The 23,292-nt window shown below is 42.0% G+C and overlaps 1 protein-coding gene across 3 annotated transcripts; it reads left to right on the forward strand.

Annotated features, from left to right (window-relative positions):
• Window positions 1-6,779: 6,779 nt before the first annotated feature.
• LOC146625897 (uncharacterized) lies at window positions 6,780-21,724 on the forward strand. 3 transcript variants are annotated; one of them, XM_085363016.1, is made up of 10 exons: window positions 6,780-7,943; window positions 9,909-10,559; window positions 10,901-11,719; window positions 14,625-14,794; window positions 15,395-15,515; window positions 17,278-17,347; window positions 17,451-17,587; window positions 18,880-18,946; window positions 20,508-20,607; window positions 21,311-21,724. In XM_085363016.1, the coding sequence occupies exons 1-10, from the start codon at window positions 7,909-7,911 to the stop codon at window positions 21,322-21,324; spliced, it is 2,184 nt and encodes a 727-aa protein (XP_085219142.1). In that variant the 5' UTR covers window positions 6,780-7,908; the 3' UTR covers window positions 21,325-21,724. The 3 variants fall into 3 exon arrangements, with proteins under 3 accessions (XP_085219142.1, XP_085219141.1, XP_085219143.1); XM_085363015.1 differs by lacking the exon at window positions 21,311-21,724 and having other exon boundaries at window positions 6,780-7,007; window positions 7,900-7,943; window positions 20,508-20,748; XM_085363017.1 differs by lacking the exon at window positions 21,311-21,724 and having other exon boundaries at window positions 6,780-7,007; window positions 20,508-20,748.
• The last annotated feature ends 1,568 nt before the right edge of the window (window positions 21,725-23,292 follow it).

A 23,292-nucleotide genomic window follows, 5' to 3' on the forward strand; every position in this document is an offset into this window, starting at 1 on the left:
ATGGTAATCGCTTTCTTTCCAAGTTCCTTAAATCTTTATTGTTAATTTTTATTTATTCTTGATTTAATGTATGTATGTATGTATTTATTTATTTATTTATGGTTTAGGTTTTTAGGTCCTTAGAGAAGATACTGGTGTAATCTTCAGTACCATTTATTACAACATAGATCGTCTTTATACAAAAACAAAACACCTAAATTTCCAGAAGTGTTGCAGAAGACACATGCTTGGTGTCATGAACAGTTGTACATTTCTTTTGTTTTTTTTTACTGGATGAATAAGATCATTTATTATTTTGGCATGCACTGCAGTGTAAGCCTGTGCAGACACACTACAGAGGTGGTGGTTTGGTTTCTTGCTGTGGGAACCGAGGCCTCTTCTGCTTCTCCAAAGCACCACACAGAGGGGAGGAAAGCATTTCCCCGTCACCCCAACGACCTCCAGCGCATTGATTTTTATCATCAGCTTCCCTCCACGTTTGCTCACTGCTCCTCCAGATTGTGCTGAAACGCATCGTCAGAGGGTCCCCCGGGTCCCCTTGTGTATGAAGTAGACATAAAGGATATAATGTTTATTCTAATCTTACTTAAACTCTGTGACACTGCAGCTTGGTGGAATATATAATTGTAAATGTGGTGCATGGAAAACTGCTGAAAACGAACAATAAACGTCATCAAGCCATTCGTGTCAGTGAGCTGGATAAATAAACTAGTGAATGGAAAACTGAATCATTAAGGAAGTAAGGGACATGTTTGAGATGTTTAGTCTTTGACCTTCATATGAAAACGATCTAGTGTAGGGCTTAACGCAGACGCTTTTCTTTATCATTATATCTCACTGTGTGTTGACTTGATGCTGCACTGAAATTAAAAATCACCTGCAAAAACTGGATGGATTATCTTTTTTTGATTTTGTTCCTGACCCCAGAATCAGCTTCTGCATTATTTAACCTCCCAAGACCCGAGCTCTTTCATAGCATGCATTTTTATTTTCTCTTTGCTGTTTGGGCTGATTGGGACCTGATGAATGTAAAAGAATTTTTTTCTTTTTTACCTGATTTTTGTTTCCGAGAAAAATGAGATCCACATACGAGGACATTCGCTTTAAGTTTCGAAAGAACAGTGGCAGTGTCCTTGTAAGTGGATATCAGGCCCTTGTTAAGCAAAATTTAGTATTTTGGTTTGACAACCCAAAATGTCATGTCCACATATGTGGACACCAGATCGCAGGAGGTTAAAACAGATTCAAACTTCCTGTTGGGGTTTTCAGCCTTCAGCATGAAAATGATTTTGATGGAGATTTTTAAAACACTGACTTCTGGATTATAGCAGCATCAGAACCACAAAAACTATCAAATCTGCAAAGCTTTTAACTAAAGGGAAAGGTTAATGATTTTCATTAATGCCAGCTGCGGCCTCAAGGCTGGAGCTGAACAAAACACCCAGATAACGACTGTGTTTATACTGTTCCCCCCCCATTCCATGCAAGGCCACCTGGGTTGGCTGGAAGACTGTTTACTTAGCCTGGCGGGCGAAGGACACTGTCTCAGCTGAACTCTGGACACACACATACACTGATATGCACACACTCATCCCCCCTCCCTTTCCAAACGCCTTCGACGCTTGTGCCCTACCAGGGAAGATGGCAGTCGACTGGACCAGCGCAGACACGCTGCAGGACCGGATGCGCTGTCTACAGCGGCTCTCTTACCCTTTACCCGCCCCTGTTGCTTGTCTTGTGTTTCTATGGTGTATTGATAGTCATGTGCTTTTGTGCTGAGGTGTTTTTTCTGTTATCAAACTGTTCTCCCACTAGGAGCTCAGTCTGAGTGGAGTTTTTTTTTCTCCTCCTCTTACCTCATGTTATGTATTTTCGTTGTTTTTTTCCTATCAGCCTACCTTTCTGACATGTCTCCTCAATGTGATGTTTGTGTAAAGTTGGTCAGAACGTTCCTTTGTTTTTTTTTGTTTTTTTTGCCTGTCCCGTTTGGCTCTTTTGCATCAGAATTATTGTCTAAAGGCAAAGAAAGATGCCCAACGGATTTACTTTACCAAATTGACCATCCCAGCCTTGCCATAATGGTCCATTTGATTCACCTTTTATTGTTTATTTTATTTTCACTTACTGAATACGGGACAGACTTGACTGGGGGAAAGAAGGGGAGAAAGAAAGAGAAACACCTGAGAAGAGGGACAGGGGAGAAGGGCAAAAAACAAAAACCAACAGAATGAGCAGAGAAAGAAAAAAAAATGCATATATCAATCACCTGGATCACCTGCTGAGAAAGAAAAAAGAAAGCAAGCAGAAGAGAACAAGAGTAATAGAATAAACAACATCACAATGATATATGGGAATATGACAGTAAATACTAAATATTAAACATTATTGTGCAGCACATAAGATCAACAGAACACAGTGTGCTTTGAGGTAGGAGCCAAAAAGGGTGTAGTTTGTGGGTGTGATCACCCGTGTGTACACCTGTGATCATGGACGCGCTTGTTTTTTTAAAAGGTTCCTTCATGCAATGATCTGCTAGAGGGTGTGGGGGGGCCACAGCCCCGTCCTCCAGGGCATGAAGCAGGTATGGAGGAGATCAAAACTCCAGACATCCAGAGGCCCCCAGAACACAAGAGACCAAGGAAGACCAACAGAGGGGCAGCCGCGCCACTGTCCCAGTAAGAGCTGAGGAGAGTCCCAGATGAGGGCTCACTCAGCAGCCGCGGAGCAGAAGCCAGGGGGAGTTGCAGTGACGCGCCCGTGAGCTCCGCCGGCAGCCAGCTGCGCCTGAGTGACCGAGCCCCAGGCCGAGAGGCCGGGGGCACCCCACCTCCGAAGTGGCCCGAGCGAGCCCCAGGCTCCAGGCCCCGATAAGCGGCCGCCAAGGAGTGAGCCGGTGTGTACCTGGACGCCCATCCCCGGACACAAAGAACCACCAACGCACCGATGTCTGAGGGAGTCCGCCACTGGCAGGGGAAGTGGTTCCTTTGTAAGTGCGCATGCGCCATTAGCGTGCTGCCTGCTGTAACCCTAATTTCCTTCTGATTCTGATTCTGATTTAATTGGCACACAATCTTCATCTATTAGCTGCTCCTTTTGGGGTCACACAATCCATCAATACATCCATGAATCCTCTCTGTGGTCATCCTCTTTTCCTCCTGCCTGGCAGTTCCAGCTATCCACTATCTTCACTCTCCATCCTCTGCACATGTTCAAACCTTCTCAGCCTCGTCTCTCTGACTTTATCTCCGGCCTGAGCTGTCCCTCTGAAAAATCATAACATCTCCAGGTTGGCCTCCCCCACTTCGTCTCCAAGCCAAACATCACAGCAGGTCTCACCACCATCCTAAACCTTTCCATTCACTCTTGCTGCTATGATTCTGTCACAAATCACCCCTGAAACTCGTCTCCAGCCACTCCACCTTGCCCGCACTCTCTTCTTCACCCATCTTGTGCACTGTTAGCTGCTTTGGATGGTTCTGTGCTCAATTTTCTATTCTGACTTCCGCCTGCTCCCTACTCTTACAACGTCATCTGCAAACATCATATTCTGCAGAGATTCCTGCCTGACCTCATCGTTTTGATATATAATCCGTTTCATTTGTCTGTTGTTAACAATCTAAAGTTTGTGTGAAGGTAGGTACCAAAACAGCTCGAAGGGATTTAATTTGGATGAAAATCGGGCCACGGTCACGGCAAATATGAAAATCAGTAACAACCTTTTATTACCCACAGTTTTCTATCGATCAGTTCACAACAATATAGTAGGCTTTGGTGGACATGAGTACCCAGGTTGGCGAAGCTTTTGACCTTGACCTTCATTGTAAAAACCTGAATCAAAGTTAACCTTGAAAAAAAAAATCTATATCATATGAAAAGGGCATAAAGAGAGCTGTACAAAACTATACAAAAACACCCCAGGGCATCACAATGATGCCATAATGTCACTGTATTGGATTAATCCGGTTGTTCAGTCTGACGTCACTAGCCGTGTCTGGGTCTAAACTCCGCTGCAGGTCCATATATCAAACGATCACTATGGCATTACTGAGAGTTGAAAAACTGTCTAAAGTCTTTCACCTTTAATAAAATGATCAGCGTTCTGCTCTACCAGGTGTAACAATTGAGTTTAACATCCAGGCATCCATGAAAACGGAATTTATGACATTTAACGGAGGTAGAAGTTAGCAGGGAGTTAGCTCGCTAGTTTCTATCTAAATACAATATAGCATGTCCTGACTGCGGGGTTTTGGAAACAAATTAAAACGTACAGCTCTGTTATCACTTCCAACATAAATGAAGACAGAAAACTAAACAGCAGTGACATTTGTAGGGTTACTGAAGTTGGGCTAGCTGGTATATAATGATGTGCTACGTGACTGCTAGCGACACAGCTATGTTAGCATAATATAAACAAGCTAACTTTTTTTCCACTCGATAAAAGTTACCGTGAGTGTTCTCGGTGGTCAGGAACAAATGTAATCGCATGGCAGGATGCTGTAAAAGGACCAAACTTCAGCCAGGAGAACTGAGATAATCCATCCACAATACGAGGTTAGTCATTCATATACTGCTGCATGGGCTGGGCTGTAGTTACATCCTAAGGTTTTAAAAACTGAGCTTAAATAAATGATTAGCGGTAATAAAAGCCGAGGGAGGCCAACAGTGATCACTGACTGTTTTAGGAGCTTTTTGAAATCAAATAGAAGAAAATACATAACATTAAACATGTTAACAACACAAAAGCCATATTAAACGCGGACTACTTTAGGCCCGGAAGTAGGATTCATCGCGTCATCACTGAACAACTGGATAGCCCAAACGACTACAGGCCTGTTGCACTTACGCCTGTAGTGATGAAGTGCTTTGAGAGACTGGTCTGTCAGCACATCAGGGCCAGTCTGCCTCCCACTCTGGACCCCCACCAATTTGCCTACAGGACAAATCGTTCCACCGAGGACGCCATCACCATAGCGCTCCACACTGCGCTGAGTCACCTGGAGCACAGAGGAAGCTATGTGAGAATGCTCTTTCTGGACTTCAGCTCAGCATTCAATCATATCATCCTGGAGATCCTGGTCCAGAAACTGTCTCACCTGGGACTCTCCACCCCATCTGCCTCTGGATCAAGGACTTCCTGACAAATAGACCACAGTCTGTCAGACTCGGCCCCCACCGGTCCAGCACCATCACACTCAGCACCGGGTCTCCACAAGGATGTGTTTTGAGTCCCCTCCTGTTTACGCTCTACACATCCGACTGCTCCCCTACCCATCTCTCAAACACCATCATAAAGTTCGCGGATGACACCACTGTGCTTGGACTCATCTCAAGGGGGGATGAGTCGGACTACAGAGATGAGGTCAACAGACTGACTGAGTGGTGTTCAGTTAACAACCTCCAACTGAACACCACGAAAACTAAAGAACTTATCTTGGACTTCAGGAAGGACAGAGCAGACCCGGCCCCACTCTACATCCACGGGAACTGTGTGGAGAGGGTACACTCCATGAGGTTTCTGGGCGTGCACATCTCTGATGACCTCTCCTGGACTGCAAATACCACGGCGGTGGTAAAAAAGGCCCAGCAGCGTCTCCACTTTCTGAGAGTGCTCAGGAGGAACAACCTGGAGGAGAGGCTGCTGGTGACATTTTACAGAGCCACCATAGAGAGCATCCTAACGTACGGCATAACAACATGGTATGCAGGGTGCTCAGCTGCGGACAGGAAAGTACTGCAGAGGGTCATCAACACAGCCCAGAAGATCACTGGCTGCTCTCTGCCCAGCCTGGAGGTCACTGCAAACTCTCGGTACCTCAGCAGAGCTGGCAATATCATCAAGGACCACTCTCACCCCAGCAACCAACTGTTTGAACTACTACCGTCAGGCCGACGGTACAGGTCACATAAAACCAGGACAAACAGATTCAGGGATAGCTTCTTTCCCAGAGCTATCACCGTAGTAAATAAGCACAAAAACAATTGAACCTATTCCATACCGTCACTGTCATTATATTATGCTGCTATTCATACTGTCATTATATTAATGCTGCTATCCTGTATATATTGTACATACTATTGTTTGAGTACTTACGATTGTTTTTTTGTACTTTTTATATTTTACATTTATATTTATTATTGAAACTTGCACCAAGGGAGTGGCACTCCAATTTCGTTGTACTCTGTACAATGACAATAAAGGCTATTCTATTCTATTCTAAAAACATCATAGAACATCAAAGTTTAGTATAGCCCTTGCCCTTTGAGATTTGCGCTCTCTGAGTAAGTTTGTGTTTTAGAATCTGCCACAACTAAAACACAGACTAAAGAGGGAATGGAAAACATTCCCCTCATAAAAGTCCAGCAGCCAGTCTCCTCCCTTCACATACAACATACAAAATAAATGCAATAAAGTAAAATAAGTATAACTTTTAATACAAAATTAGAAAATAAAATTACATAACATAACAAAAATATTAATTTCAACAAAGCTAATATTATTTGTTTTAGTCTGTTGATATTTTGTTTTAGTTTTCTAAACTACAAGAAACGACTTATTTAAACTGTTATTGATTATTTCTTCACTTTAATTTGATTTTTAATTACAATAATAAAATATTCCAGCTAATATAAATAAATAAATAAAGTATCTCTATCGTAAATATGGTATAATAGCTTTCACTAAAGTTGAAAATGTAACGGTGTCGCTGATATTTAGCACATATTTTTAAGAGGGTTTAAGCCATCTTATTTTGAAAGGCCCGTGGCGGAAGTGTTGAGCTCAGGTTTTTTTGGCGGATCTTTGGGAGCAAATGTCCACACAGTCTCTTTATTTACAGTGTTTAACGGAAAGAGTAGCACGCAGCTGGCGTTTGGTTAAATTTAGCGACAGATAGGATTGTAATCTCGGTTTGTAATCTGTTATTTGGTCGTATTTTGGTGCGTTTATCCTTGTTTTTTTAGCTAGCGTTGTTAGCCGATCGTTGGCCTGTCGCGCGTCGCGGTCAAAGGTAAGAGAACTGCGTAGCATTAGCTGCTAACCAGCGTTATCCTTGTTTAGTTTAGGAAACATGTGTGATGACATGCAAGACGCTCTTTTTGATGCTCTTTAAAGCAAAAAGCTCCTCATACGGAAACAGAGCTGTGGTTTGTGTAACATTAAAGAAGAAGGGGCGTTTTTCGATTTATCGGCGTGCCCCTTAAAGCACCGCTGACCCTGATGTTCCCGGTGATCAGTGAGTTAACTGTCTTAGTTTGTAGAAAATATTCAGGTTGGTGTCATGTGAGACCTGCAGGCATTTATCCAGTCTGAAAACCTACATTACAGATGGTTTGGATGAGTAATCGATTAATGCAGTGGATACTGGTTAACTTTATTTTTGATGGGAGTAGTTAATGCATGATTATAATATTTAAGATGGGAGCCCTACTAATGTTAACTTAAGCTTGTTTAGCTTATGCAGAGTAACGTTAAAAGATTCTTATTTATATATAGCTGTGGTAGCAGTTAGACTTTTAATAACTTTGTCAAATCTATTTTGCTGAGCTAGTGTTTCCTGAGTTACACGATTTTAAAATAGTTTGGCTCATATTTGTATATTAGAAACAGAGTATACATACTATGGTGGAAAGTGTCAGGTGTCGGCCCACCTCTGTCCAGTTGTTCTACACCAGTGCGATGTTGTTGTAAGCGTATGTGTCCAATATTTTAATAACCACGTTTCTTTGAACTTTTTGAAATCATGCCTGCAGTGAAGTTTAAGCCCTGTTCAAGCTTTCTTGCAGAAATGAATGTTGAAAGGCTGAGTTTTGTCCTCTGCACCTGCTGCAGAGTTGACTGTAAAATTGGGTGTTGTCCCAGCACTCTTGATGTTGTAATAAAATGCTGTTCTTTCCTTTAAGGTTGACAAAATGTCAATACCACGGTCTCGATCACCACATTACAGGTAAATACGCTGCACTAACTGTGCTTTTATTATACAGCCATTCTAGCGTGTGACTGTAGTGTTTGGTTACTTGGGGAATATTTTATACCGTCTGGTGTTCCCACGGGGTCATTTTTAGGACCACTGCTGTTTAACTTGAGAGGCACAGTTATGTTTACCTGTCTCCACCCCTGTGTACGCACAAGACAAACTGATGCGATCACTGGTGCTGAAGCTGAGAGTCTGGAAATTTCAGTTGCTGACCTTATTTTCCAAAATCGGCTCTAACTGTGCTGTTGTTCTGTTTTCTATCATCTAAAAGTATTGAAAAAGTTTGGAGCTTTCTGTTGCATAAGGTCGATGGAAATCTGGCATGTACTTTTTTTCCACTTGACTGTGTGGAGATACAGAAATCATTTTACTGCTACAGTATATCCTTTATCATTAACATTGCATTATGCATTAAACTGTTTATTGAAGCTACTGGCATCATATTAACCTTTTTAGTACAGGTGCAGCTATAATCATTGTATACACATTTTATGTTGTGCTCGTGAAGAATTGATGCTCAGTCTATTTAAGGTTTCAAGCTTTGTGAGCACGATGTCTTCACAATCTATTGTGTAAGTGACTTGGAGCAACAGAAGGTTAAAACAGCATTCACGCTGACAGATACATATAATATAAACATAGGCCAGGAATTCATTTAGCTTCTAACTGCGTTTGAGCTTGACAGGTAACAAGTGACAGAAGACAGGTCAAGAAAAGGACAAGCCCACAGGGACCATCTGGGCCTGAAACTAATTGCCATATATGGAAGGTGTGATAGAAAGAGGAACGTCTTTGTCTGTTTTTTAGATATTTAAGATATCTAAAATTGTTGCATTCGATGTTCATTTGACGCATGAAGGTGCGTTAACCCTGACATTAAAAAAGTAGTCTCAAGCGTATTCTTAGAGGCGGATCTATGCTGATGTGTTGCAGTGTACATCTTCCCAGGCATGTGCTCAATAAATCATCGTTTGACTGAATTTTTCTGGGCCAGTGTTGTTCCTTGCCTCAATATTTCAAATCGGGACAACTGCAATGCTCTGTTCACGGGAACATTGCAAAGCACCGTAACCAACTTTATCTGGCATAGTTCTTAGCAAAAAGAAATCTGACCATGTCACAGCTGCACTGAGGTCATTATTTTGGCTTCCAATTAGCCTTAAAGTTGGTTTTAAAATTTGAAAAGTTGATTTTAATGTCCTGTATGGTGTGAAACCTTAATATTTCTCAGACAGTTTTATATTTTATAGTTTAAATAGTTCTGACACACTATCATCTGTTATTGGGTGTACTCCAACACAGCTCAACTCACAAGTGTTCAATTTCTACTAATTGTATTGATTTTAAGTTACTGTTCTTGTCATTTTTACTGGTATATTGTTTTTCATTACATCATTACATTTTTAGAAATGAATCAGATTTTTTAAAACTGGTAATTGCAGTCCTTATTGTTTTGAATATACAGTGGAACCCCGACTTATGAAATTAATTTGTTCCAGAGGGTCTTTCGTAAGTCAAAATTTCCATCGCCTTTTGAGTGAGGCGATGCTGGCTGAAGATGAAGTTCTTGGTGGAGGAGGAGGTGGCGGAGGTTGAAGAAAGCATATGTATGCATACATACGTATGTGTACATGTACATAACATTATGGGATTTAATTTAAAAAAAATTTAATTTCTATTTCATCTATTTCGTTACGTGGGCATTTTGCCGTACCATGGGTCTTCGTAAGCCAGGGTTCCACTGTACTTATTTGCTTATTTTCTTACACTATCTTGCTAGTGTTCTAGATTGTACTTCCAAGTGAAGTTATGCTTCCCAAAAACTGATTTAAAATTATTTTCTAGATGCTGATGCATTAATTCCGGTGCTATCTGTTTCTAAAATGATATATATATATATATATATTTTTTTTTTTTCTATGTTCACTTTTTCAGGAGGTTGCCATTGGAGGAACCTGGCTTTGATCCACACAGACCAAGTGGAGATCTGGATGGGATTTCTATGGACAGAAGGGAACGCTTTCGGAAAGGTTCTGAAGAAATCAGGGAGAACTTCAGTGAAGACATGTATCCAGAAGGGCAGAGGAGAGCCCCTCCATTCACAGATGACCATCGATTTGAACGTCAGCCTTACAAAGACCGGGAGGAGTTTCACCACAGGAGGTTATCACCCCGCCATGATGTACGCTATGAAGAATGGAAGTTTCCCCCAGTGAGAGATGGAGGATTTGATGGAGATAGGAGAAGAGAAGGGTTTAGAGAGGAATTCCAGAATTTTGAACACAGGAGTCGGTCGCCTCCGAAGTTCACAAGGGAAAGGTTGCCACCGACACCGAGGTCTAATTCAGACCAGAGGGATTCGGGGATGGGCTGGAAGAGAGAGGAGCAGGTCAGGGATCGGTGGAGGTTCACAGACCTCAGTCCCAGTTTGAGGTCTGACGACCAAAGAGTTGGAGGAGATGGGGAAAGAGGGAGGAGATTCACTCAAGGTCCTAATAGAGGCAGACAAAGGGAAAACCCACATCATGAGAGGGGCCTCCCTTTTAAAAGACAACGAAGAGAAATGGATGACGTCAATCATCCTGGGTAAATTTTAAGCAAAATGCTTTGCAGCACTATCGGGAAATGAAGAACGTAGAAGATTCCTATCTTCTAATTTTCTGTAGCGCAAATTTCCTCACTGTTCATCTTCATGCCTTAATTTCACTAATGCACTACTCTAGTGTTAAATATTGCATGGCTTATAGTTTCTTACCTTCTTTCTGAGAAATGTAAAGTTCTTTTTGTCTTATTTTGACCTCTTTTCATTATTTGTGTTATCAGTGATAATACATTAATGATTACATATTGATTCATTTAGGTTTGATTATTTCCAGTCTGAATTTAAAAGTGAAGATGTTGAACCGCCTCCTCTTATGCCACCACAGGTCCAGGAATGAGAAGGACTTTGGGGAAAAGGGTTACTCAATGGAAGGAAGCAGACATGAGTTTGGTGAAGACACTCGGGGAAACCTCCCCCACGGAGACGGTCGGTACTCGGGGCCACTTGTCATTGAACACGATCATGGCATCCGAGACAATAGAAAGCTGCCACGATGGGAAAGGTTTGATGACCACAGGGATCTCAAGCCTGAGTTTGATCGACAGAGGAAGCCCCGTCCAGGGGGCTCCTCTGAGGAGCTTTTTAGGAAGACGGGAACCAGGTTGGATGATCAGGAAGATCCACGAGAACACCGTTATCAAGGTAATTCGGGGGAATCAAACTATTATGAAACTAGGAGAAGCCCTGTGCTTCAGGACAGGTCAAATGCAGCAAGATATGGTGTTCAAGGTGGCCCCATGAATCACAGGGGGAGAGGTGCCACTCAACCAGCAAGAAGGAGGTACAACCCAAATCAAAGCGGACGGCCAGGACAACCAAGAAATCACCCACGCTTACAGCAGGCCTCCCAGGGATACCAAGATCTTCCTCGCGAAGAGCAGAGACAAGGGTTCCACCCCGTTAGGGAAGATTATGACGACGACACTAAAGATGAGCCCAACTGGGCAGAAAAAGACAAACTTCAACAGTGGGACCAGGAAAGGCCTAGAAGTCTGGAACGGCCCCCAAGGAGGGATTTGGACCCTAAAATGCCCCATTTGAGGCAGCAGGGATGGAGCAATCAGAAAGCCAATAATATGACGGTTTTAACAGAGGAAACGCTAACCATCAAGGTGGACATGAGTCGGCCCATAAACCAGAACAGGTAGAGTATTTTCTTTATCTTATCAAGGGTGAGGGGTGAAAGTTCACACTTTCTTTTCATGATCTTGTGAAGAAGAAAAAACCCATGAAGCTGCCACATGGAGTTTGAAGACTGGCATTGAAAAAAGCACAAATAATTCCATGTCATCTGATATTAAAATTGATTTTGGATGAAATTGATTTGAATACTGGCAGATTCAGAACCAGTACTGGAAATGTGTTCCCTTATGGGGAATTAAAGGGACCTACCCAATCATATGTGCCGTTACCTCATACGGCTGGGATGCTTCATAGAAGTTTCTCCAAGGAGTCCATGTTCATTTAAAGTGGAAGTCACTCTCATGAATACTTGTGGACTGCAGGACACCTCAAGGAAAACAAAAGGAACTTCCAACTCCATGATGTTAGTCCCGAACCGAATATGGCCTTTATTTTAGGAAGCATGGTGCTGATGCGGAGTCTTCATTTGTGCTTTTCAGAATTCACCTGGAAGAAAATTTGCAACAAACTTGTTTCATTGAATTCAAGTTCCAGTCGCACAAATAAAGGAGTCAATTTTGCACTTGATTTATTTTTTTTAATGCGTTGAGTTAAATTGTGTAGATGAATCCAAAGGACCTGTTATTTCGTAATGAAGATGACTGAATCCTAATTTATCCCTTTTGAGGATGGAAAGGTGCAATTTCTACCCCCAACTCTGGATGATGTTTGATTTAAAACTGCTTTAAGAGGCATATTTACCTTACATCTACAACATTGTTGGTTTTTACTGATTGATGGACTTTGAAAGCTGAATGTGGGATACAAGAGACAGTACTGACAGGATTCGATCAGCAGATGCAACTCCTGTGGGCGCTGGCAATCACACATGTTTTTCAGGAGGATCTCAGACCGTCTGAGTCTAAAGAAGAGTTTGCTACTGAAACCTACATTAAACCATGTTTTCTAAAATCAAAAAAAAGCGTGATGTGCACCCTCCAAACACCACCTCTCACTCCGTCATCACTTGGTAATATGGTGTCTTCGGTGCGCTGATAACATAAAGAGAGTTTTTGCTTCTGCTTTCTTTTGGAGCTGCTTGGAAATGAAAAATGATCCTCAGTGAATTTAGGATTTGCCTCGTATGTGCATTTAAGGACACAGTCAGTGACATCTGGACTAATGCTGTTGCTACTGGAAGAGGAAATATCTGTTCTTTCTCTTGTTTTGAAAGGGAAGTTGAGCAAAACTGGCAGTAACTGATGGTACTACTAAAAATAAACATGGAAACTCTGATATGCACTGTGATAAACCACACACCTTGTTGTCTAAATGCCAGAGAGGAAGTTCACTACAGCAAGCAAAAGAAGAAGATGATGATCTGAAGGCTCTGCCATGGAGAAAATGTTGGGAAACCATAAAATGAGACATTTTGCAGGAAGATGAGAAGACTTGGCAGCCATTGTTGGGCCACATACCAGAGATGACATTTAGGAATCAATGAGGAACCTGTGTGCACCAATCAGTTATGGGAAGAAGGAGAGACAGTGAATGGAGTCCTGCTCAGAAAGTGCATGCCGTGAGTGAGTTTTGGCCATTTCATGTTTGTGCGTATACAATCTTATTGGAAAGCGTGCCGAGGATCCAGATGCAAGGAATCGTCCAAGTAAAGGCAGGCACAAGCAAGTCCGTGTTTTGTGCAGCGAGCCATTGGAGTCTGATGGATCATGAAAAGAGTTCAACTTCACGGCCTAAACATTAGTTACAGGCTTTTTGAGGAGGAGACTAATGACGTGAATATCATCAACCAGCTAAAATAAAGGAATCATCATCATCATCATCATCATCATCATCATCATCATCATCATCACAGAAGATAACTGGGGAAAATGCACCCTCATTAACGCTTTGAAAAGATGGCGACGAAGCTATAAACCTGAATAAATTAGGAGCTGGAGCATTTCAAAGCAGCAAACATAAAAGGATGATTTATCCTGAAGAAAACTGAAGTGAAATTGTCCTTAGTTTAAGAAGAGAAAATAAATCCAGGAACATAATCTTCAGTGGTGACAGCAGAGAATTTTAGGCCTTGTCAATGGTTTCAGAAGACACCAGTAATCACTATTGTTGAAAGGAAAAATGGACTCCATATACAGAAAGATCACTAATCTGGATAACTGGAAACCTTCAATCACATCTGTTACCAAGAGGTTAATCAGCATCGTCCTTCGACAGTGCTTTGAAAAGGAAGCTTCTAAAAGAAGTAATCGTCAGGAGGAGGATACGAATTTAAAGATTGTGTACAATCGGACACTTCTGTGTCGTTCCTCTTGAACCGTGACAGGACTGGAGAATCCAGCAGACAAGCGGATCAGATATATGAACTAAGAGTCGAAGATTTCATACGAGAAAAGAAGTGTGAACTTTCGCCCCAAGCTTTAGCTCACCTGCCAGTTATATAAAAATAAATAAATAAAATAAAAAAAGCGTATATTGGGCTTCTCTGGCTTCTCCTTTAAGCCTTTTTAAATATCCATTAAAATGAATAAAATTGGTGTGATTCTCTGTGCGCTTAAGGGTGAAAACCTTCCTTTTTATTCAACCAAATAAAAGACTAGTTACTGTAAGCATTGTGATTTGTGGGACTCGTTAAAGGTAAGTTTACTGGGTAAGGTAACGACTTTTTTACTTAAGTGTGATTGGTACAGAAAGGAGTGTACATTTAAGATCCATCTTTTAAAAAACACTGCATTAAGTAAGGATGTAAACACAGTGTAGAAACTAAATATTAAAATGGCATTAAAGCTAATTTTCAGTGACTTAAGCCATGCTAAACAAACGCCGATTCCCTGGCCACAAGGATCATTTATCATGTGTTTATTCATTGTGTTGGTATCAATCTCCCTCTTTTCTTCCTCGTCCTGCAGCCCGCTGTGTTATTCCTCAGACAGGCAGCTCTCTTTAGATCTGGTCAATGTTGGTCGCCAGCGTCTGGACTTCCTGCCCATGCTGGAGCACTCCGGCACATATCAGGAGACCGCCATGCACACTGGGACGTTTGCCCAGGAGATTATCACACTCGTGCACCTTGTCAAAGGTTAGTACTGCATGTTGCACACAGGGCCTGCAGATATTTTCTGACAAAACAACAAAAACTAGGTCCAACAATGAGCGGCACAGTGTTTGTGGCAATAGATTTTGATAGGTGAGGTTATTGCACTCCTTGTCTTCCTCCTAACACTAGTTGGAGGCTACACAGCTTAGGCACCCACAGGTGGTCTTTGCATTGCTCTGCAGCATCAGCCAGGTTAGGCTACCAGTACATGAAACAGTTCTCCATGTGGTGCAGGGTCTGGTTAAAGTAAACCGCCCAGCTCACGTCAGATCTCCGGAGCCGAACCAGTCTGACTCTGGGATGAAATGCGGCTCTACTGGGAGCTTACTTTGTCTTCTTAGACATTAGCAGGACTTGCTGGTTAGCAGCAACTAAACTTTCAAAATAAGAGTAACGGGATTCTGTTGTTCTTTAGGACAGAGTAAAATTACAAAAAAAAAGGATAAAAAAAAGAATAAAATCTAAATAAAAGGCACCGAGCAGCATTGATGTGCGTGTAATCATATAGAAGAAAGGTGAGCTAAGAAGTGCAAATAGTCGTACAATTGGTGTGTTTTAAGTGTGTGTGGTCTGCATTTACAGAGCAGTATTTCAGAGGGGATGGGATCACCCTGAATCAGCGCTTCTCAGCTCCACAAGAAGGCAGCTTTTCTGAAGAAGAGATGGAGGAGCTGACGTCGGACGAGGGATTCGAGTCAAACCAGTAGGTGGACAGGCATAAAGTTTGTTTACCTGCCGAAGTAAAGTGATGGTGAAAGCAGTACATACAGTGGGGCAAAAAAGTATTTAGTCAGCCACCGATTGTGCAAGTTCCCCCACCTAAAATGATGACAGAGGTCAGTAATTTGCACCAGAGGTACACTTCAACTGTGAGAGACAGAATGTGAAAAAAAAAAATCCATGAATCCACATGGTAGGATTTGTAAAGAATTTATTCGTAAATCAGGGTGGCAAATAAGTATTTGGTCAATAACAAAAATACAACTCAATACTTTGTAACATAACCTTTGTTGGCAATAACAGAGGTCAAACGTTTACTATAGGTCTTTACCAGGTTTGCACACACAGTAGCTGGTATTTTGGCCCATTCCTCCATGCAGATCTTCTCGAGAGCAGTGATGTTTTGGGGCTGTCGCCGAGCAACACGGACTTTCAACTCCCGCCACAGATTTTCTATGGGGTTGAGGTCTGGAGACTGGCTAGGCCACTCCAGGACTTTCAAATGCTTCTTACGGAGCCACTCCTTTGTTGCCCGGGCGGTGTGTTTTGGATCATTGTCATGTTGGAAGACCCAGCCTCGTTTCATCTTCAAAGTTCTCACTGATGGAAGGAGGTTTTGGCTCAAAATCTCACGATACATGGCCCCATTCATTCTGTCCTTAACACGGATCAGTCGTCCTGTCCCCTTGGCAGAAAAACAGCCCCATAGCATGATGTTTCCACCCCCATGCTTCACAGTAGGTATGGTGTTCTTGGGATGCAACTCAGTATTCTTCTTCCTCCAAACACGACGAGTTGAGTTTATACCAAAAAGTTCTACTTTGGTTTCATCTGACCACATGACATTCTCCCAATCCTCTGCTGTATCATCCATGTGCTCTCTGGCAAACTTCAGACGGGCCTGGACATGCACTGGCTTCAGCAGCGGAACACGTCTGGCACTGCGGGATTTGATTCCCTGCCGTTGTAGTGTGTTACTGATGGTGACCTTTGTTACTTTGGTCCCAGCTCTCTGCAGGTCATTCACCAGGTCCCCCCGTGTGGTTCTGGGATCTTTGCTCACCGTTCTCATGATCATTTTGACCCCACGGGATGAGATCTTGCGTGGAGCCCCAGATCGAGGGAGATTATCAGTGGTCTTGTATGTCTTCCATTTTCTGATGATTGCTCCCACAGTTGATTTTTTCACACCAAGCTGCTTGCCTATTGTAGATTCACTCTTCCAAGTCTGGTGCAGGTCTACAATACTTTTCCTGGTGTCCTTCGAAAGCTCTTTGGTCTTGGCCATGGCGGAGTTTGGAGTCTGACTGTTTGAGGCTGTGGACAGGTGTCTTTTATACAGATGATGAGTTCAAACAGGTGCCATTCATACAGGTAACGAGTGGGGGACAGAAAAGCTTCTTACAGAAGACGTTACAGGTCTGTGAGAGCCAGAGATTTTCCTTGTTTGAGGTGACCAAATACTTATTTTCCACCCTGATTTACGAATAAATTCTTTACAAATCCTACCATGTGGATTCATGGATTTTTTTTTCACATTCTGTCTCTCACAGTTGAAGTGTACCTCTGGTGCAAATTACTGACCTCTGTCATCATTTTAAGTGGGGGAACTTGTACAATCGGTGGTTGACTAAATACTTTTTTGCCCCACTGTAAATTATAAGAAATATCTTCCTTTTTCTTTACAGACGCCCTAAAAATGACTCTAAAATCTTTTCTCTTGGCTTTCTCCTTCTTGTCTGCAGAGGTTTCAGTTTGGATATGAACTCGCTGCTCAGTGACGACAAGCCTCTGTTCTTCTCGAGACCAACACAGGTAAAAAAAGAAAAGAGAAATAAAGAAATGCACTCGATACTAGAGACTATTGGGAGCTCTGGTTATGAATGATTCATTAATCCTTTTGGTAAATTGACCTCAGGGCGTGAGGCTGCAGCCGGTGCGAGGTCCGGGTGACCTGAGGCACGACCTGGAAAGGAGGCGACAGGAGAAACTGGAAGGGGTTAAAGTTACAATAGCTGGGAGCACTATGTCACAGCGCCCCCTGGGTGCATGCAGGTGGGTTTTAACCTAAGTCTTCTTATCAATCACTTGACAATGTTTCTGTAGATGCTGTTTTTGGCAGAATATGTTCATGTGCAATCGTCAGAAGGGCAATCTTTCTTAGATTAGGTGCAAGGAGGTAGTCCTTGTTACGTGGACCCTCCAGAGCACAAAGAGGACTCTGGTCACGAGCGTAGCAAGGAGTGAGATCATTACTGGAGAGCTGAATGGACATCATGATGTTAGTTGTTGGTTTTTGTCCTCTAGTCACATGCTGGATGGCATGTGCATGTACTTTTTAGGTTGATTAAACATCTGTGCAGCAGGTCAAAGTACAGTCTCCTTATGGGGAAACATCCCTGCACCCCAAATTATGGCAAAAAAACAAAAATAAACAAACGTGAGTGAAGTCAGTAAACATTCCTTTGAGCTCCACGAATCAATAACTCATAAGATAATGTTGTAAAAACTTGGTCCAAGCTCCACCAGTAGCTCTGATTTCACGCTGCAGCCCACTGCACTGAGTTTCTGTTGTTTACACATTTTTATTAGCATTATTTATTAGCCTGTAGGAGCATAAAAATGGTCCTTTTTTAACAAAGAGTCAAATGGATTTGTTTAGCTTGGAGCTGAATGTCTTTTGGAGTCACTCGAAGAACTCTTCAAAATAAAATGACCTCAGTTTGTCACAAACAGCATGAGACAAAGAAAACGTGAAGAAGTCAAACAGGAAGTGAGCTCCCAGTGAGCCAGGCTTTATTTATTAAGCTGATTTTTGGTATTCAAGGTGTTTTACCTGTGGTCATGTCATGTGACCTGACCTGCAGTAGGGCTTTTATTCTTTCTTGTGGTTTTCATCAATGGCTCAGTGGGATGATAATGGATAGCTGCCCCTTTAGCAGGCTGCACCTGGTGTCTGAAAGAAGAGTCGACGCATGTATTAAAAAGATGTTTGTTTGCCTCCAGATGTTTTCTGCACATTGACATTTGACTCACTGTTGTGTTAATATAACTGTCATACTGTACCAGCTGCACTTTAAAACAACCACCGTGGGCCAACATGCTGTACAGAGGAGTAAACGCATAAAAACAGCAACGAAAAAGACCAAAAATAAATAGAATACAATAAAATCAACACGTCAAAAGCCAAAGACAAGATGTGGAGAAGGTTGAGGGCCATCCAGGCTTTAATGTCTTTAGGACACTTGAGTACAGTCAAGCACAATATCCTTCAGTTTTAACTGAAGTAAAGTTTCTTTTATTCTTGTCACTGATTAAATAGTTTTGAAATGTGTTTTTGTTGTCAGTGATCCAGTAATGGGATACAGTGACAAGATGCCTCATGTGGACCACAGGAGACGAGATGGAAGCACGGTGAGCATTAAGAGCCGGGTTACAGCGAGTCTCACCTGGCTTAGTCATGTGACACGTTTGGTGATGACTTCCTGAAAAGGTCAAAGTGGGCGTGTCCCAATCCAGGGGCTTCATCCTTTGAACGCTTGAAGTCTGAGGCTGTTAAATGGGACGGTCTAGTTTACGATGTGCTGCCCAAGTTGCCTAGAAATCCTTAGACTTTCCGCCAGAAGTGTTTTAAACAGCAAAGGATGAAATGAATTAAATTTTGTATTTAATTTATTTATTTTTTTACTTTTACTGATTTTTTATTTTTATTTTTGCCATGTTAAGTATCTTAAGCTGGGATTAGCTGATGTGTCTAACCCTTTAAAGCCGATCGGAGCGGGCACGCTCCGTTTTGCGTAACTATTTTTAAATCCCGGTAGCTCTGCAACCACGTGAGCTAGCGCAATAATGGTTTTTGCATATGAAACCGGAGGAGTTGTACTTACATCTTATGCCATCAGCTTGTCCTCGGTCACGGTTTCCTTCCACATAAAGCTTTGCAAAAACTTCATAAAAAGCACTTGCAGCAACAAAAACATAATATTCCAGAAACACGCTTTGCCGATCCGATCAGCTGTTCGTAACACTTCCTACGTCGGAACAGACGTCAGCGCAAACTATCGCATGTCTGCCATTTCCTGCCCAAAACGCGGAAATGTAGTTTTTTACCTTCAGGGCTTTATGAGCCTATACTGTTGTTTTTAAAAGTTATGTTTGACTTTATGACTTTCTGTGTTGTTTCTGGGATGCTTAGGACTCATATTGCACTGCTGGAAATAGTTTATTTTGATACACATGCTGTTTTTTTTGCAAATTTGCACTATAATATTTATTTTAGTTTTTCCTGCAGTGTATAAAAATTGGTGTATTTCAAAAACAAAACCATGAAGACACTTAAAATAAATGTCCTGTGGTGGGAAACTAGTTTGTGCAACTTTTTTGTATTTACAGTTTTCAGGGATGAGCCTCTTAAATTTCTCTAACTAGAAATATATGTTAAAAAAAACAAAATCGATTTTCATTTTTTTGTAGTTTATTGCACTTTTTTGCAATTTATGTAATTACTATGCACGTAATGCAGACATATTATTATAATTTGGGGTTTAATGGTTGTATTGATGTATAGCAACTTGAAATGCTCCCACAAATGGCTCCACAGCATGTAAAAAATATAATATAAGCTCTGGCGGACTTGGTTCTGTGGAAGGTCTTAAAGGGATAATTAAAACCTTAGAGCAGTGAAACGTGTCCCTGTTTCAAATACAGAGCTTCAGTAAAGATTCAGGGCACATATTTCTGTTTCATATCATTTCAAATCTCCATCTCAAAGACAATTTTTACAGTGTCTATATGGAGGTATTGTATATACAAGAGACAAATATTGTTCTTTTAATATATTGGTGTCACTGTGTTTGTCTTATATGACTAAAAAGAAAATTCACAAGCTATAAAAGCTTAATGTAATCGTCCCTTGAAGGACGCCGTCCCTGAACTGGGTCACTGCCAGTGACTTGGGTCTTTTTCTGCTCCACAGGGACCGAGGAGAGGAGCTCTGAACAGGCTGAACGCAGGCGCCCAACACGGGAACAGTCGCTTCGGCTTTCAGAAACAGAACTTCCGCAACAGCTCTGCAGGTAAATTTAACAAGATGGCTAAAAGAAATGAAAAGTGAGTGGCTGATCCTCCTCACTGCTCATATTCTCAGGGTTTAAGGTCGTCTGACACTGATGGTCATTTCTGTGGTGAATAAATATTGTTTTTAACCAAAGCCACACACCAGCTCTCATGTTAAAAACATATAAGAGAAAAAAGTTTTCTTTTAAAAAGATCACCTTTTTCCTTCCGTACAGCATGTGTGCTCGTGTTGCTGTCACCAGCAGAAGCTCCTCCCTCTTTAACCCCACCTCTCAGTCTTTATTCTGACTGCCTCCACCTGGAGCTGGTTGTAAAGCTGCTGAAAGGCAGACGTCACAGCCGCGGCTCGCTGCTATCTGAGGCTGGCTGTGACACATTTAGTCGGCTTTATTTGGTTTTTCCCCGTTGTGTAACGGACCTTAAGCTCCTCCCCTTCTCCCTGCCTGTCTAAGGCGCTCGGTTAGTGGGATATTCCCTCTGAACTTTACCCTGCTGACACATTTTAATCAAAGGTGGTTTCCTCACCCGCCCACACAGATCAGCTTCCTGGATCTCGTCCAATCCAGTCTTCTCGCCTCATCTCTTTCCAGTTCGACCAGTTGAATCCTTGTTTTTTTTGGTTTATTCTTCACCCCCCTGTTAGCCTGGAGTTTCTTTCCTTTTTTTGTCTGACCTCATCTCTTTCTGTCCCCACCTCCACAGGTCCAAACTGGTGACCGGGCTCCTCGAGTGGTTTCCGTTTGCATTTATAAAACCAGCCGTTCTCGGGCCGACCTGCGTCCATGGTAACATGTCGGATGTGAAGAGGCCTCTGCTGTGCCGGTGTTTTTGCGACGGACGCAGCAGACTGAGAGATGAAGTAGAAAAATGTGAAATGCTGATTCGTGCAGCGCTGGTCTGTGTTTGCACCTGTTATGTTGCTTCTTCTCCCTCATAATTTGATTTGAAACCATTTCAAAATGTCTTTGTGTTGTTGGTGAGAGTCTGAGAGTTTCCTCACGAACAGGCTCGTTTTTACCCGTCCCTGAAAGTCTGTTTGTAATGAACGTTTCTGTGTTTTGGTGACAGGTTTTGTTCTTTGTCCTTGTTCTGTGTACACATTTCACGCTGCTCGCCGAGCGGTGCTGAACAAATAAAACGTTTGTTTTTAAATCGTGTCTGTCGCTTGATTTTAAAAGTTACATTTTATTTCTGAGGGAACCCGTACGCAGAAAAACATATTTGAGTCGTTGGGGTTTTGAAAGCGTTCAAACTTGTTGAGAAGGACAAACGAGTTAAACTGTGCTTAAAGTGAACCTGTGTGCTCAGCCAGAGTGACATCATTAACCACACTTAGGGACAAACGCTCCTCAGCTCCCAGTCAAAGACGCACCGAGGGTTAGAAGAAAATGGTCCAAATAAATCAGCTTTTTCTCTTCACACATGTTCTGGCATCCATGAAAAATGAGGTTTAGTAAAATCGGCAAACACAGAAATCCTGAAAAATGTGTCAGTGTTGTGTCGACATGCAACCGACAGCAAAGAACCAATTTTAAATGATATCTTTGCTTCTAGCAGCCTGTCACAAAAACGTCGTTTGTTTGGATTTTTTTCCTTGAATGTATTTTTTTAAGCCAAAGATCGATTAACAAACAGCTGCTAGTTGCAAACTCAGAATAAATAAATAAGGAAACTGAACAAGCAGAGGCAAAAGAACAAAAACGGAACAAACCTGTACAGCAGATGTCTACACTCATGTCCTTTAAATGTAGGAAAAGTCCAGCAAAGCTCTGAGTGATGAGTCCAAATTTGAAATTTTAAGTCACCGGCAGTATGTTTGGAGGTCAGGAGCTGCAGCCATCTGTGAAACACTGCGAGGGTCATATTTGTGGCTCAGTTTCAGCCAGCAGCGTTGGTGATCACGTCACAATCGATGCAGAAAAGTGCCTGTCGGATTTTGATCCACCTTGCGAGACCATCTGGAAAGCATCTGATTGGTAAAGTCTTCATTTTTAAGCGTGACCCCAAACACAGCACTGTCAGTCATGGATCAGCCTCCCCAGTGTCCGGACCTCAACATGATCACAAGAACAGAAACATCCAAAGAAGAGCTTTGAATGTTCTTCATTAGCCCGAAGAACTGTTCCTGAACACTACTTAAAGAAATACCTGAGAGCGTTCAGGCTGTGGTCATACAAACACTGAGTTTCAGGCTTGTTATAATTGGTATATGTACATATGTACATGGACTATATTTCCAAATAGGTTTACATGTTTCAATAAATCATCTATTTTACTACTGAAATGTAAAGAAATGAGCGTTGGCTTGAGAATTTGGACGAACGTAATATGAAGTCTGAGTTTGATTATCAATGATAATTATTATTATCGGCATAAACATTTAAAAAATGTTCTTTAATTCAGTCTTTCGCTGTGCTCTGCAGCAGCTTTAACTTGGGACCAGTGTGGTGTGGAAGTTGCCGTGGTTACGCAGACTTAATTTCATTTACAGGTTCAAAAAGACAGTCAAAGCAAATACATCTGGTCTTTGATGGTATAACAAGTTATTTATTTCAAACAATGTGAGAATACATAAAAAAGTAGAGCTGAGGTTTTAGCGCTGAAACATTTACTGAGTAAAACCTGCTCAATGCTCTTCTACGTTACCAACTACTTCTAACTGTATATACACATGTCTACAGTCA

The sequence above is a fragment of the Diplotaxodon limnothrissa genome, linkage group LG9, assembly GCF_057381915.1.
Source record: "Diplotaxodon limnothrissa isolate DT_005_m linkage group LG9, D_limnothrissa_male_GT1.1, whole genome shotgun sequence".
NCBI classification, from domain to species: Eukaryota; Metazoa; Chordata; class Actinopteri; order Cichliformes; family Cichlidae; genus Diplotaxodon; species Diplotaxodon limnothrissa.

Excerpts from the sequence above, each read along its gene's own strand:
- LOC146625897 (XM_085363015.1), top strand. The coding sequence starts at position 7,909 with ATGTCAATACCACGGTCTCGATCACCACATTACAG. Across the intron at positions 14,795-15,394 it reads ACTCGTGCACCTTGTCAAAG|AGCAGTATTTCAGAGGGGAT; the intron begins GTTAGTACTGCA and ends CTGCATTTACAG. Across the intron at positions 17,588-18,879 it reads CGCCCCCTGGGTGCATGCAG|TGATCCAGTAATGGGATACA; the intron begins GTGGGTTTTAAC and ends TTTTGTTGTCAG.